This window comes from Pelobates fuscus, chromosome 4 (genome assembly GCF_036172605.1).
Source record: "Pelobates fuscus isolate aPelFus1 chromosome 4, aPelFus1.pri, whole genome shotgun sequence".
Classification (NCBI taxonomy): domain Eukaryota; kingdom Metazoa; phylum Chordata; class Amphibia; order Anura; family Pelobatidae; genus Pelobates; species Pelobates fuscus.
Genome location: NC_086320.1, coordinates 83,281,407 through 83,296,640, shown reverse-complemented (window position 1 = coordinate 83,296,640; position 15,234 = coordinate 83,281,407). Strand labels below are relative to the sequence as shown.

Sequence of the window (15,234 nt, the reverse complement as noted above, 5' to 3'; positions counted from 1 at the left end):
TGACATACACATACAAACACATACATACTGACATACATACACACAGCCATAATACGCACACTGACATACATACAGATAGATAGACAGACACATACTGACATACATACAGACAGATACATACTGACATAAATACATACACACACAGACATACATACTGAAATACATACACACAAACACACTCACACACAAACACACATACTAAAATACATACATACATACTGAAATACACACAGAGACATACAGATAGACACATTCTGACATACATAAACACAGACATACATACAAACACATACATACATACATACACATACTGACATGCATACATACAGACACATACTGACCTACACACACTCATACACACTGACACAGACAGATACATACTGACATACATACATACACACAGACATAGAAACTGACATACACATACATGCATGCAAACACATACAGACATACACACATGCATACATACAGACTTGCGTACATACAGATAGACACATACTGACATACATACACACACACACAGACATATAAACACATACATATATACAGGCATACATACAGATAGACACACTGACATACATACACTTATACACACAGACATACTGACATACTGAAATACATACACACAAATACACTGACACACACACACACACACATACTAAAATACATACATACATACTGAAATACACACACAGACATACAGATAGACACATACTGACATACATAAACACAGACATACATACAAACACATACATACATACACATACTGACATACATACATACATACAGACACATACTGACCTACACACACTCATACACACAGACACAGACAGATACATACTGACATACATACATACATACACACACAGACATAGATACTGACATACACATACATGCATACAAACACATACTGGCAAACACATACAGACATACACACATACTGAAATACATACATACAAACACACTGACACACACACACACACATACATACATACTGAAATACATACATACACACACTGACATACATAAACACAGACATACATACACATATTGACATGCATACATACAGACATACTGACATACACACACACAAACGCATACTGACATACATACACTCATACACACAGGGCCGGACTGGCCCACCGGGATACCGGGAAATTTCCCGGTGGGCCGTCGGCACCTGGGGCACTGTTTTTGCTGTTGATCCAAAAGAAGGCATAAAACCCAGTCTGAAGCGCTTCCAATTTTGCAACAAACTAGCAAAAAATTCCTTCTTGACCCCAAAATGGCAGTTAGATATCTCCTTGGATCAATCAGTTTACCACAACAAGAGGACATAGTCTTAAATTAGAGGGACAAAGGTTTAAAAATAATATCAGGAAGTATTACTTTACTGAGAGGGTAGTGGATGCATGGAATAGCCTTCCAGCTGAAGTGGTAGAGGTTAAAACAGTAAAGGAGTTTAAGCATGCGTGGGATAGGCATAAGGCTATTATAACTATAAGATAAGGCCAGAGACTAATTAAAGTATTTAGAAAATTGGGCAGACTAGATGGGCCGAATGGTTCTTATCTGCCGTCACATTCTATGTTTCTAAGTTATTACCCCACTTATTAGAAATTATATTCCTGTATCCAATTACTGTTTAAACATCTGTATGGACTCTGATAAATATATGAGCTGAGGTTAAAGGAACACTATAGTATTAGGAATACAAACCTGTATTGCAAACGCTATAGTGCCCTTGCCCCTCCTCCCCCCTGCCCCCCATTTGCAATAACAACTGATAAAATAAAAGAGTAATTCACTTTTTTCAAGTGCAGAGGCTCCATTGATGCTGCTCACCTCTCTGCCAACTGCAACGTCATGGCCACCTTCGGGCATGGTCTAATCCAATGCTCCTTGACCTTGTAGAGCAGCACTGGTGACCTGATGCGCATGTGTGGCAAGTGCTTCATGCACATCCAAGCTTTCCCATTGAAAAAACATTGTATTTACGCAATGGAAGAGCCTCTAGATGCTTAGCTGTAAAGATTTAACCATACAATGTAAATATTGCATTTTCTTTAAAAAAAAAAAAAAAATGCAATGTTTTACAATAAAACTATTACCTGTAAAACAAAAGTATTATACTTACCATAAGCTATTGCTGCTCAGTCGTTAGAAAAGCCCCATTAGCAAAATGTATGTTTTTAGTGAATTTCAGACAATCATTAATCTCTATGAAATAAATTCAAAATGAAAGTAATTGTTGCTACTAAAAGTAACATTTACTTTAATTTTCAGTAAAAAAATAAATAAAAAGAAATATATGCCTAATATAAGTAGTACAAGGAAGGTTTTAACCTCCACCATGCCCACACTCACAATGCCCAGAGTGGAGCATGCCTTCTTAAAGAGACGCTCCACTGCACAAATACAAATAAATAAAAATCATTGTTAAGTAGATATATCCCCAATAAAAAAATTCAACTTGCATGTATTTAATTATGCATTCTTTCATTGGGGGTATATCTAAAACAGTTTGCAAAACCTGAAGTTCTTTTGTCTGCTGCCTTTCTAACCCCTCCCCTTCTAACCTCGCCCAGACTTTCTGTTGCTGTCCAATCACAGACTTCCCAATGCAGCTCAATGAGAATTCTTTGCAAGGCAGGTGCTCTGGGCAATTGCTGCCTCTTGAGTTTAGCTTCACTGAGCTAACCAAACCAGGAAGTAACAGGACCTGTTGTCTGCTTGAAAGCCAGGTGGTGTAACCAGGTTAATTTATAAAAGTGTCAACTTCTATTAAATTTTGCACTTTTGCAAAATGAAAAAAAAAATCCCTCTTCACACAAAGCTTTTCAGCAAGCTAAAGTGTTTTAGGGGTCTGGAGTGTCCTTTTAATAACAAATTAGAGACTGGGTTATATAATGCTGCTAGTAACATACAGGCAGGACCTGGACAGGTCTCCCCTGTGGCTTCAAATGCAAGAACAATGATCTGTCCAACACCCATGGCCCTACAATGGGACCCTATTCATTTATTAATAGTGCAGGGGGACATTATGTACCCCCCTGTGTCCCTAACCATGGTCAGTGGGTGGGGTTTATAATTAATATAATGGTGGGGACTTTATGTTTTCCTCTTCCCCCATCCCTGGGTGGAAGGTGGGGGCTAATTACCGTATTTTTCCGTGAATAAGACTACCCCATGTATAAGACAACACCTATTTTGTGAGCCCAAAATTAAGAAATCAATATTTTTAACGTCAAATATAACACATTTTACAATTTAGAGGTGACTTCTGGGGAGAACAACGCACTTCTGATTCTCATGCCTCCCCTGTGCTACGCTACTCTGTAAAGTTAATGGCTCCATTGGGCATCCTGGGAGACTACAGCTCCCACAATACAGAAGATGGTGTGAGGGCATGCTGGAACATCACAGTAGTATTCCCTCTGCTCCCTGATCCCCATTTCCTCCCCCGAAACATAAACCAGAAAGCAAGACTTACCTGAGGTGGAGCAAACCTTAATATGGCTGCTCCTTTTATGGTGTGGCATGTCTCTGGAGCTCCATTGGGGGTAAGTGCTGATGTCTGCTGCAGCTCCCACGCATATAGAGACCTCTTCCTCCTTGTCACAGCATTCAGAAGGGGATCGGTGGGAGGTAGGCCAAGTATGTAAAAAAACGGGGAGGTCTTAATGTCCCCAATGGCCCCCACTCCTGGGCAGTTGGTCGAGGCTGTAATTTATAACACAAGGGGGAATTAATAACCATCCCTTGCTTCCATCCCTAGGTGGTGGGAGGGGGCTAATAATTCAAATTAAGGGAGCCTTAATTGTCTCCCCAGCCCTGGACAGTGGTTGGGGTGTATAATTAATAAGCATGGGGGAACGTAATGTCCCCCCATAAACACCACATCTGGGCAGTGGGTGGGGGCTAATTATTAAGAAGGACCTGATGTCCCCCTAGCTTCCACCCATTGCTAACAAGTAGGGGCTCTACCCAAGTCACATAAGGGAGGTGGACATGATCTACCCACCTTACCCCTCACTCTCATAATAGTGGGGGGCATTAATCTAATACCTGCAAACGGGAAAAAAGTACCATCAGAAGTCTTCATTCTTGTAAATCTTTTCTTCAGTAACAAAAAAAGTCCAAATTAAAATCCGTAATGTGACATGTTTTTATTTTACAAATTTGTTATTTCAAAAGCAAAGGGCACAAATGTTAAACATTCCATAGCAATGCAAATATAATATGGCAGAGGCACTTAACAGTGGGATTTTGATCTTTACTCTGCCTCCAAACGAAAAAGGAATAAATTAGCCAATATAATGTGTATAGGAACTCTCAAAAAATGGGGATAACCCCTAAATGGTGAATTACAACATGGCAAAAAAAAGAGGGAGGGAAATAGAATAAAACAAAAACAAAGCACAAAGGAGGTAAAAAGAAAATTCATAGTGTAAGGAAAATTCCCTATAACCTTGCACAAGAAAATAAAAAAAATACCTTTATTAATAACCATTAAGAAAATAAAAATGTATTTAAACCAAATTTCCTACATTCAAATACTTATATTAGATGGCAGATATTGCTAAAGTCAATTGCCTATAATCAAATTCTACTTTTAGATAGCAGGTATTTCTTACTAGAAGGCTAAAGTTGCAAATGTATCAAATAATTAGAGTAGAAAATATCAACATTGTGAATGCTGTAACGAAATAGTAGCAACTAAAGGGTAGATGTATCCAGCAGGAAGACCTCCAAGCATGAATATTAAAGGGATCCTTTAGTGCCAGGAAAACAAAGCCGTTTTCCTGGCACTGAAGGGTTAATGGCTCCCCCCTCCCTCACACCCCACCTCCCTCCAGTGGGGCTGAGGGGTTTAAAACCCCTTCAGCCACTTACCTGAATCCAGCGCCAAAGTCCCTCTGCGCTGGGTCAGGCTCCGCCCACGCTCCTCCCCCGCTGACTTCAGCCGGCGGGGGAGGCAATGGCTGCGCGCGCATTAGACCTCCACATAGGAAAGCATTATTCAGGTCCGTGAGGACGTCCAGCATCAGAAAACAGACCAAAAGTCAATTTGGATTCCGGAAGCGCCCCCAGTGGCTGTCTGCTAGAGGCAGTGGTAGACAGCCACTGTGGGCAGACTTAGAGCTGCAATGTAAATATTGCAGTTTCTCTGGACATAGTGGCACTAAGTGCAAAAGGGTCACAGCACCCAGACCACTTCTATTAGCTGAAGTGGTCTTGGTGCCTACAGTGTCCCTTAATCTGCTAGGATCGAGTGAAAACTCCAAAGGACTACAAAAGTCAAATACATTGATATAGGATATTAAGTGCAACAGACTTAAAAAAAAATACTCTTTTTATCCCCTTTTTGCTTTGTTTTTTGTTTTATCTTATTTCCCCCCTCTTTTTTGCCATGTGGTAACTCCACCTCCAGTACAACAACAGTGCCCCTTCACAGTGCATTAAAACAAACATTTTTCTTTAGCTCATCTGAAGGTGTTCGTGATTGCATATATTATTATACAAACTTAAATGAAAACCAACAAAAAATGTGAAGCTATTGTTGTATAGCTAGCAAACTTTATCCCACTGAATAAATGCGTGGTGGGCACTGAGCATAGTTTTCATCCAAAGTTACCGCACCATCTAGCACACGTTAACATAAAACTGACATTGAATTGTCTGTTTGCCTTGTAGGCGGCTCTGTGTTTTCTGTATCTCCCAATGCTCTATTTCCTACGGAACTCTATGATGAGAGATGTTTACACCAGAGAGATCTACACCTGAGAGAATATTACCAGCAGCTACTTACATTCATTGCTACATATGGGCCTGGAACATCATCTTCTATCTTTGAAGAATAACTAAATGACATAGAGCAGTAAAGACAAAACAAAGTATCTCGGACATTACTGAAAATCCTGATATTGGTTTGATGCAGTCCTATAATTTAAACAGTTTTGTTCCTGATTTGTTTGTTTTTTAAACAATTTGAAGTTTATTATAATAATTATTGGGCAATGAGGGTATTGTGCCATTTCAAGTGCTTTGAATAAGAAATAGAGGATAGAACCCCAAACCAAACCACTGTATGTGGGATGCAGTCTACCTCATAATTTGTTCAATATATTAGTATGGGTAAGCAGAATTCCGATGTGCCGGTCACTTTTAACTCACTCTTCACCACAGAATAGATACAGGTTAGGTAGCTGTTATTGTTTCCCACGCCTGGAAATCATCTGGGTTTTTTATACTTATTCCCGCTCAAATAGCTTGAAAACAGTTTGAGAAAATCCAGAGTAACTGCAACCACAGTCCTTACACCATATACCTTACAATAAGCTGTTGTGGTTGTGATGCTTTGACTGGTTTTTTGTTTTGTTTTTTGGTGTTTTTTTATGTATTTTTTGAACACAAGATGGCAGGAGAGTGTCAGCAATATGGAACAAGTTTGAGAAAGAAACACCATACTTATTTTATCTGTACAGCAAAACTTTTAAAGATGAAAGCTTTGGTATAAAGAACCATATAATGTGTTTTATGAAATTAAAGGATACTCCACTTTTTCTGTCTTGTATCAAGAAATCGAGCCATAGCTTGGGAAAGACACAGAGTGTGTCCAAACTTTGCCTGTGCCTGATTTGATGGCTGAATACACTTATATTGCATTGCTGTGTACCTTAGTGTTTTGCTGTATGAAGTTTATGGAAAAGGGGCCTTACCTGCTCACGCTGCTACCAAAATTTGGGGGATTCTTTGGAGTGCCTAACGCTCATAATTTCTTCCATGAACTGAAAAACGCCTACTTACTGCACGGTTCCCCATCATTACCTCTGTGTTAGAAGGCTTTGCTGCCTTCCACCAAAATGTTTTGACACCTCTTTCCAGATAATGGTATACTCAGGTAGTTCATCTGCTCAAGGTTAGCAAGCAGTTCCTTATGTACCTCTTGAAGATCTAGTTCTGTTTTCTTTGGCATACGTCAATAGCACTTTACTGCTGGATCAGGACCCAAATTGGGTGCTATTGCTTAGAATAGGTACGTCCTATTTAGCAGGCCCTAGGAAACAGCTCATTACTTTTTTACTTTAGCAGTACTACCTTTATTAGTGTAATAGAGACTCCCCTGACACCAGGAAGAGTCTAAATGAAGATGTTCTGCATTTGTTTAGTATACATTATATTACAAATTAAGAATGTATGCCAAGCTCATGTAAGAAATAAAATAATGAGTCACCAAAAGAATGCCATGTATATAATGTTGGGTCCCTGTCAAAACACGTTTACAAATTACTAGCATAAATAATTTGAAGTTTTGGAATATTGCTATAAATCAGCTTCTGAGTTCCTCGAGTTCTATTCCTGTTTCAGGTTTAAAGAAACAAATGTGTATTCCTAACACTATAGTGCCCTAGTCACAGTTTAGGTGACACGCTCCCACCTTCCAGGGAAAATATAAAGGTAGTTTACGCACATTTTCTCCCTCCCACTGGTCTCCCACATTCCACTCCCCCTCTTTGGCTGAGATCATTAAGATCGATAATCTCAGTCAATCCAGTGCTACCCCATAGTGTGCATGTGCAACAAAATGCACCAATCAGATGATCTCTCTGAGTTAATCTGATTGAAATAGTGGAGGCAGGTTAACCCTGCAGTGAAAACATCACTGTTCTTCAGAACGTTAATATATTGCACCCAGAACACTTAACTGAGATGAAATGGTCCTGGTGGCTATGGGGTGTTTTTAATTGACTAAGGGGAGGTGCTTCTGTTCTGACTTCTGGTCACTCCTGAGATTGGCCATTTCCTATTTTCAGTCACTTCAAGGCCTGTGCACAAATCCATCAGCATCACTTTTGATTACAGTACCTTTTCTGATTTATTCCAGATACATCACTGCTGTAGTGACACTTTTATACCAGAACTGGCATATATTATTTTCATGCATTTTTAAGTGCAAGATCACTCCCATTTCATGCAGGCATTTTGTATTTTCTCTATTAGAAGACTTCTGTGGATATAAACACATTTTCCATACTATCCCCACGTGTTCCCTGACTCTCCTTTTAGGTTCTATTACAGTGACCTGTCGCATGAGGCTTCCTGTTACACATATGCACCTTGAAGTCTGCATTTTGCAACTTCCCAGCTGCCAAAAACTGTCAGTAATATCACATGACTGCTGATCCTAAAAACCCCAACTCCCATTGCCCAATAAAACACAGGAGACCTATATAATGGGTAAGGGCAACGGCCACAGCTTTATTTAGATAAACAATAAATGCCAGCAAACACATTGACCTGTCGGCTGTTGGGCTGGTTCTCCAATAGACAGCTTTAACCATAAATCCAAGAGTCCAGGGCAGCCTGCCGACCGCCATCAGCTCTTGGCAGGCTGCGGCTCCCCAAACTGATGCGGCAGTTTCTTCCACTGTGAGTCCCGTCCCTACTTGACCCTCTTATATCTAGTCTACCAATTGCAACAAATGTATATGCTGTAATATTATTGGTAATTCTGCCACTCTATTAGATTTTGTAGCAATATGTGCTCGGTTTTGTTCTCAGGCGTTTTTTCGCCTTTCTATGCCTTTTGTCCCCTACAGGCAACGGTCTTTTCAGTTGACGCATGCGCGGTCATTACGCGCATGCGCACTATTACCCGGAACTGTTTTGAGAAGCTCCTTGTATTCCGCGCCGGATTTCTGCGGTTCACAGTGAAACGCATGTTTGATTGCATGTGTACCGGATCAAGAAGATGATGTTGAAGGGTATAAAAACCCTCAGAAGTGGATCCACAACTATCCCTGAAGAAGTCCGACATCCAATAGGACGAAACGCGTTGGATATTATTACACTTCTTATGTACTTATATTTGTTTTTATTTACTTTTATTTTGAATGCTGTATCTTCTCCCTGACTCTGGATTGTGGATACTCGACTATCACCACCAGGAGTTCCATATGTTTATGGAGAGATGCCTTTTTTATGCTGCTAATTTGTAAGTGCAATGAATAAATGTGAATTTATATATTTCTAAACATACTTCACTATATTGCATTTTTTACATCCACATATATCGTGTCGGAGGACATCTTTACTCATCACACTACCCCTGAGAGGGTGAAAGGCCTGAATAATCGTTTGTTTGTGAGTGCATTTCATATCTCACTTTAAACACTACTTATATTTACTTTTTTACGCTATGAAAGTGTTTTCAATTTTTACACAGATCCCATTCAAGGAAATTTGACCTATATCAGGTTGTCCCTTTGTATTCTATTCATTATACGTATTCTGGGTGGTTTCCACTTCTGTCTTTTTGCTATATATTTCCACAGGTGGTTGTGAAGTTCACCTGGAACTATCTCAGTATACGTGTATTCTCTTAGTGTATATACTTTATTCCTTTGTTTCATTATTTTGTCACTTCACTATTGTATATCACTATTGTTATGGCCGCACAAAATGTTTATGATGAGATGAGACAGGACAGAAAACTGAGGATTGATACCTTATTCAGAGGGGGGAACAAATCTATAGACAGTTCTCTAAACCATAAATTTATCCAATTAGAACGTCTATTAGAGAAAGAAACTCGCAAATGGTGGGAAATTACATCTTTAGAACAGTATTTAGCTTACGATATCATCCCACGTGGTCTAAGAATACTTAAAATGCCAGCTTTTGGCCTAGAGGATAAATTACTAATGCAGGACTGGCATAATGCCAATGATGAATGCTCAAAAAAATATATGACTGGTTTAATTAATTACCAAAAAAGATCTTTGAAATCACTAGAGGATGAAATTAATAAAATAGAGAATGAACTCTCTTTACATGTAGAACTTAAAGCAGTAGAAAACAACTACACAATTTTAAAAGAGAAAATAAAAGCTGTTGATGATAAAATTTCAAATACTAAGTCCACCAAGTTTAAGAGGGATCAGGATGATTACCAAAAAGGCAATCAAAGAAATTGGCCCAGGCAAAAACCTGAACATGGGCACTTTAGATACTCGTACAAAAATCAATCCAACTCTAGATCCCAAGATCCCCATCCAAAAAGATTAGACACAAGATGTTTTTCCAACTCTAATTCTAATTCATTCTCTAAGCCTCTACTTAGAAAAAATTCACATGATAGTGTCAATCCCACACAGTATAAAAAGTACCCCACACGAACAGCAGGTAGCTATTCTCCTAATCATTCCAGATATTCTAAAAACAACCAGGAAGTTTTTTTAGGCAAGGAGCCAAACCAAAAACTAAATTCAACCCAGTTTTCCATACACACTCAAAACAGATTCCAGCACTTAAAATCTCCCACAAAGAAAAGACCGCACTTGGAGGTGGAGGAGGAGGATCCTCCACTCCACCTCTCACACAGACAGAATTAAACCAATTTGAAGGCATTTTTAATCTTTCTGACATATCCCTTTCACCGCAAGAACTGTCATTATTAAAGAAAGGCTTGAATTTTGCCCCGTCTTCCAACTGTAATCCCTTTAACCTTTATTTAGATAACCAGAAATTTCTAAGAAAATTAACATTAAAGAGATTCTTCAAAAGCAAGGAAATGAACTTGATCAACTCAGAGCCATATCTAAGCAATACTCCACTAGACTCGAATATAGAGAACAAGGTACCTGATACGGAATCTAAAATCATTCATACCTCTTTGAAACCCAAATCAAATTTTTTTCCATGGGCAGCCAAGGGGAAATTCCTGGAGGTATTCAATGACTTGGTACAGGAAGATTTAAACAAAATTGTGGACAGTAAATTTAAACCTAATCTTACCAAAAAAGAAAAGCTAGCTCTAACCACACTTACAGAAAATCACAATGTGGTTATAAAAGAAGCTGACAAGGGAGGGGGGATTGTTATTATGAATAAAACTTATTATTTACAGGAAGCCTATAATATCTTACATGACGTTAACACATATCAAACTTTGGATAAAAATCCTTCTTCTGAATTTTTGGCAGAATTACATACACTACTGACCACCGGTCTAAATAATCACATTATAAACCAGGATGAATTTAAATATATCTTTAACCCAAATTGCAAAGTGGCAGTTTTTTATTTTTTGCCAAAAATTCACAAGAACACTCAAAACCCCCCAGGACGTCCAATCATCAGTGGAATCAATTCCTTGTCATGCAAACTATCAGAATATGTGGATTTATTTTTACAGCCTTATGTCCCATTACACTATACTTTTATCAAAGACACCAGGCATATTCTGCAAGATTTACAATCTATGGAATGGAAGTCTTCTTATATTCTAGCGACAGCAGACATCACAGCCCTATACTCTAACATACCCCACGCAAAAGGTATTGCTTGCATTCAAGATACCCTTAGATCACCACAAGTTTTAGAGGATGCCCAGATTGAGTTTCTGGTGAGCTGTATCCAATTCGTACTCGCCAAAAACTTCTTCTGGTTCAATGGTCAGTTTTTTCTTCAGCGGTGCGGCGTCGCCATGGGAACAAAATTCGCCCCCAGTTTTGCCAACTTGTATGTGTCCCATTGGGAGCGCCAGCACATCAAGTTGGCGAACCATGGTGGGGGTGGTTTGGTCCTGTGGCGGCGCTTCATCGATGATGTCCTGATCATCTGGGATGGTTCTACAGAAGACCTTGATTTATTTCTGGGTCAAGTTAACGACAATGAATATAATCTAAAATTCACTTCGATATCCAGTAACTCCACTATAAATTTCTTGGATTTAACTTTATATGTAGAACAAAATAAACTAAAAACCAAGACGTATTTCAAGCCCACAGACTGCAACACAGCCATCGAGAACTCCAGTACTCATTATCCTCCATGGCTCTCCAACATTCCTAAGAGCCAATTTACCCGGCTCAGAAGGAACTGTACAGACAACCATATGTTCCTAGAACAGTCTAAGATTGTACAACAAAGATATACTGATAAAGGGTATAATGTGAAAAAAATGGAGACATCTAAATCTGAAATACTAAATTCTGACAGATCATTGTTGCTGACTAACAAAAATGAAGAGGGTCTGGAACTATTAACAGCTGAGCAAAAAATAAAAAATAGATTCAGATGGAAAAATAAAAATAAGGAGAAAAGTGACAATACAGATAGAGGAAAAAATAATAGCAACAGAAAAGATACTAATAACAAATTTGAATTCGCGTTTGTCACACAATACAATTCCCAAGCTAGACAGGTAGAAAAAATCCTTAAAAAGCATTGGTACATCTTAAAGAGAGATGAGATCTTAAAAGATGTATTACCAGATTTTCCTACAGTAATCTATAAAAAATCCAGCAATCTAAAGAACAAATTGGCACCCAGTCTATTACCTATCACTCCTTCCTGTAACAACTTTTTAAAGACCCAAGTACAAGGGTTTTACAGCTGTGGCCATTGTTCCACCTGTACACACCTCAAAAGGAAAATCCAAGATTTCACTGGTACATACACGAAAAAAACATATAAAATAAAAAACTATATTCAGTGTTCTTCTACTTTTGTAATCTATTTATTGCAATGCGGCTGTGGTGCCCAATATGTCGGACGCACATCCAGAAAGTTACACATCAGAATATTGGAACACCACAACAACATACGCAAAAATAAAATTGACCATAGTGTACCAAGACACTGCAATTCTTGTCCCTCATTCTCTTGGAATACTCTGCAAGTTTATGGAATAGACTCGGTTCAACTAGGATGGAGAGGTGGAGACAAACTACAGGAACTAATTCGGAAGGAGGCTTGGTGGATTTTTAATCTAAAAACCTTGAATATGGGACTCAACCAAGAAATAGATTTACAGGGTCTCATCTAATCATTTCCTCAAAGGTTCTCTTCGCTGTCGAAGTTTCTTCAATAAGACGCCATGATTTTTCTTTGTCTATATGTATGTATATATTGACCTAAATGTAAATATGTGGAATATATATTTTTTATATATTCTTTTATATATTTTTTATATATTTTCTATACCTATTTTTTATGTTTATCCCTTACTATAGTCCAATCTCCTGATTCACTTAAGGAAGCTCTATAACCAATTTAATCTACACCCATAATTCCTTGCACATTAATAACATATGATGGGTATACATGACCCTTTAATTGAGCCCAATAATCTGTTTCACATATAAGAACCCTATAATTAAATTTACATCCAGTAATCTTGCACACTAGTAACTTATTATGGGGCTTCATGTCCCTCTAATTTGGTCCATATTAATTGGATTTTAAATCCATCCTTATTTATAAACTTATATTTACATATGGTTGGGTATACATATATAATTTATATTATACTGTTAATTTTGTGCTCATGTTCGTAAATGTGTACACATATTGAGATGTAGAGATATATCTAGAATATATGCTGTAATATTATTGGTAATTCTGCCACTCTATTAGATTTTGTAGCAATATGTGCTCGGTTTTGTTCTCAGGCGTTTTTTCGCCTTTCTATGCCTTTTGTCCCCTACAGGCAACGGTCTTTTCAGTTGACGCATGCGCGGTCATTACGCGCATGCGCACTATTACCCGGAACTGTTTTGAGAAGCTCCTTGTATTCCGCGCCGGATTTCTGCGGTTCACAGTGAAACGCATGTTTGATTGCATGTGTACCGGATCAAGAAGATGATGTTGAAGGGTATAAAAACCCTCAGAAGTGGATCCACAACTATCCCTGAAGAAGTCCGACATCCAATAGGACGAAACGCGTTGGATATTATTACACTTCTTATGTACTTATATTTGTTTTTATTTACTTTTATTTTGAATGCTGTATCTTCTCCCTGACTCTGGATTGTGGATACTCGACTATCACCACCAGGAGTTCCATATGTTTATGGAGAGATGCCTTTTTTATGCTGCTAATTTGTAAGTGCAATGAATAAATGTGAATTTATATATTTCTAAACATACTTCACTATATTGCATTTTTTACATCCACATATATCGTGTCGGAGGACATCTTTACTCATCACACTACCCCTGAGAGGGTGAAAGGCCTGAATAATCGTTTGTTTGCGAGTGCATTTCATATCTCACTTTAAACACTACTTATATTTACTTTTTTACGCTATGAAAGTGTTTTCAATTTTTACACAGATCCCATTCAAGGAAATTTGACCTATATCAGGTTGTCCCTTTGTATTCTATTCATTATACGTATTCTGGGTGGTTTCCACTTCTGTCTTTTTGCAACAAATGTATACCCTTATTCCCAGGCCCTTAGCCTGTCCAGTAGTCATGTTTTCCCTTCCTCATGGTCCTTGGAGATTTTAGAAGTTCAGTGGTAATGAACAGTTTTTCGTGCACACTGCCAGTGCAAAGATTTTTGAAGACATGGATTTTAGTGACTAATCAATTATGTATTTTTTATGTATATTAGCAACAATAGCCATTCTCCAGTAACTTGATTAAGGCATAGTTTATATAAATAACTAAAGAATTTGCTAGATTTATATTTTGGTAATGTGAGTTCATAAGACTCTTAATTTTCATTGACCCCTTTTGGGGTTGGGTAGCAGTGTTCATTAACTTAAATATTTATCTAGTACTCACCCCACAAAAAATAGCATTCAAATTAGATTTCAACTGGACATTGTGTGCAGCTGCCTCGAGCAATGTTAAGAGCTTGTAAATCATTCTGTACAGTCATTAGAAAACATGCTTTCTCTGAGTAATGGGCACTTCCTTTTGGACACTATGCAACCACATACCAGGAAAACTAATTTGATCATAAAGAAATGATAAATGATATATCAACTTAAAACTTAAACACATAATTATTCTAACTTGACAAATATTTAAAGGGAACAATCTGTTAAACCAAATGCCAATATTACCAATAAAAATATAAATTTAACCATTACAACAGCCCGTTGCTGGCATATATACATACGTGTATCCTTTTTACAGACATAACATTTACCAAGGGATTTCAAATTTTAGGAAAAAAATAGCTGTATTCATAAAATTCTCCAATTTAGCTTTTGTGGCCTAATTGTTACAGTTTTCACCAGAGCAGTGTGATCTGCTGTGCAGTGCAAAACAAATGGGGTATCCACTATGTCTTGGCAGGAACACACAGATAGATACACTAGAAATGTTAAAGTTCAGCTCCTCCTAATACTCCTTCCCATATGGCATAAAACCCCCAAACCACCTTAGTAACCCCACAAAATACACAAGCCAAGTAACTGCAAAAATACATGT

General features: G+C 38.1%; 2 protein-coding genes across 2 annotated transcripts in view; both read left to right on the top strand.

The window, feature by feature from the left end:
• MCMDC2 (minichromosome maintenance domain containing 2) overlaps positions 1 to 5,902 on the top strand; it is a 53,688-nt gene extending 47,786 nt beyond the window's left edge. Inside the window, exon 14 of the mRNA XM_063450401.1 lies at positions 5,698 to 5,902. Coding sequence (XP_063306471.1) covers positions 5,698 to 5,864 — 167 coding nt within the window. The 3' untranslated portion in view covers positions 5,865 to 5,902. The remainder of the gene's footprint in view (positions 1 to 5,697) is intronic.
• Positions 1 to 15,234, top strand: part of SGK3 (serum/glucocorticoid regulated kinase family member 3) — a 392,044-nt gene that overhangs the window by 167,490 nt on the left and 209,320 nt on the right. The window lies entirely within an intron of this gene.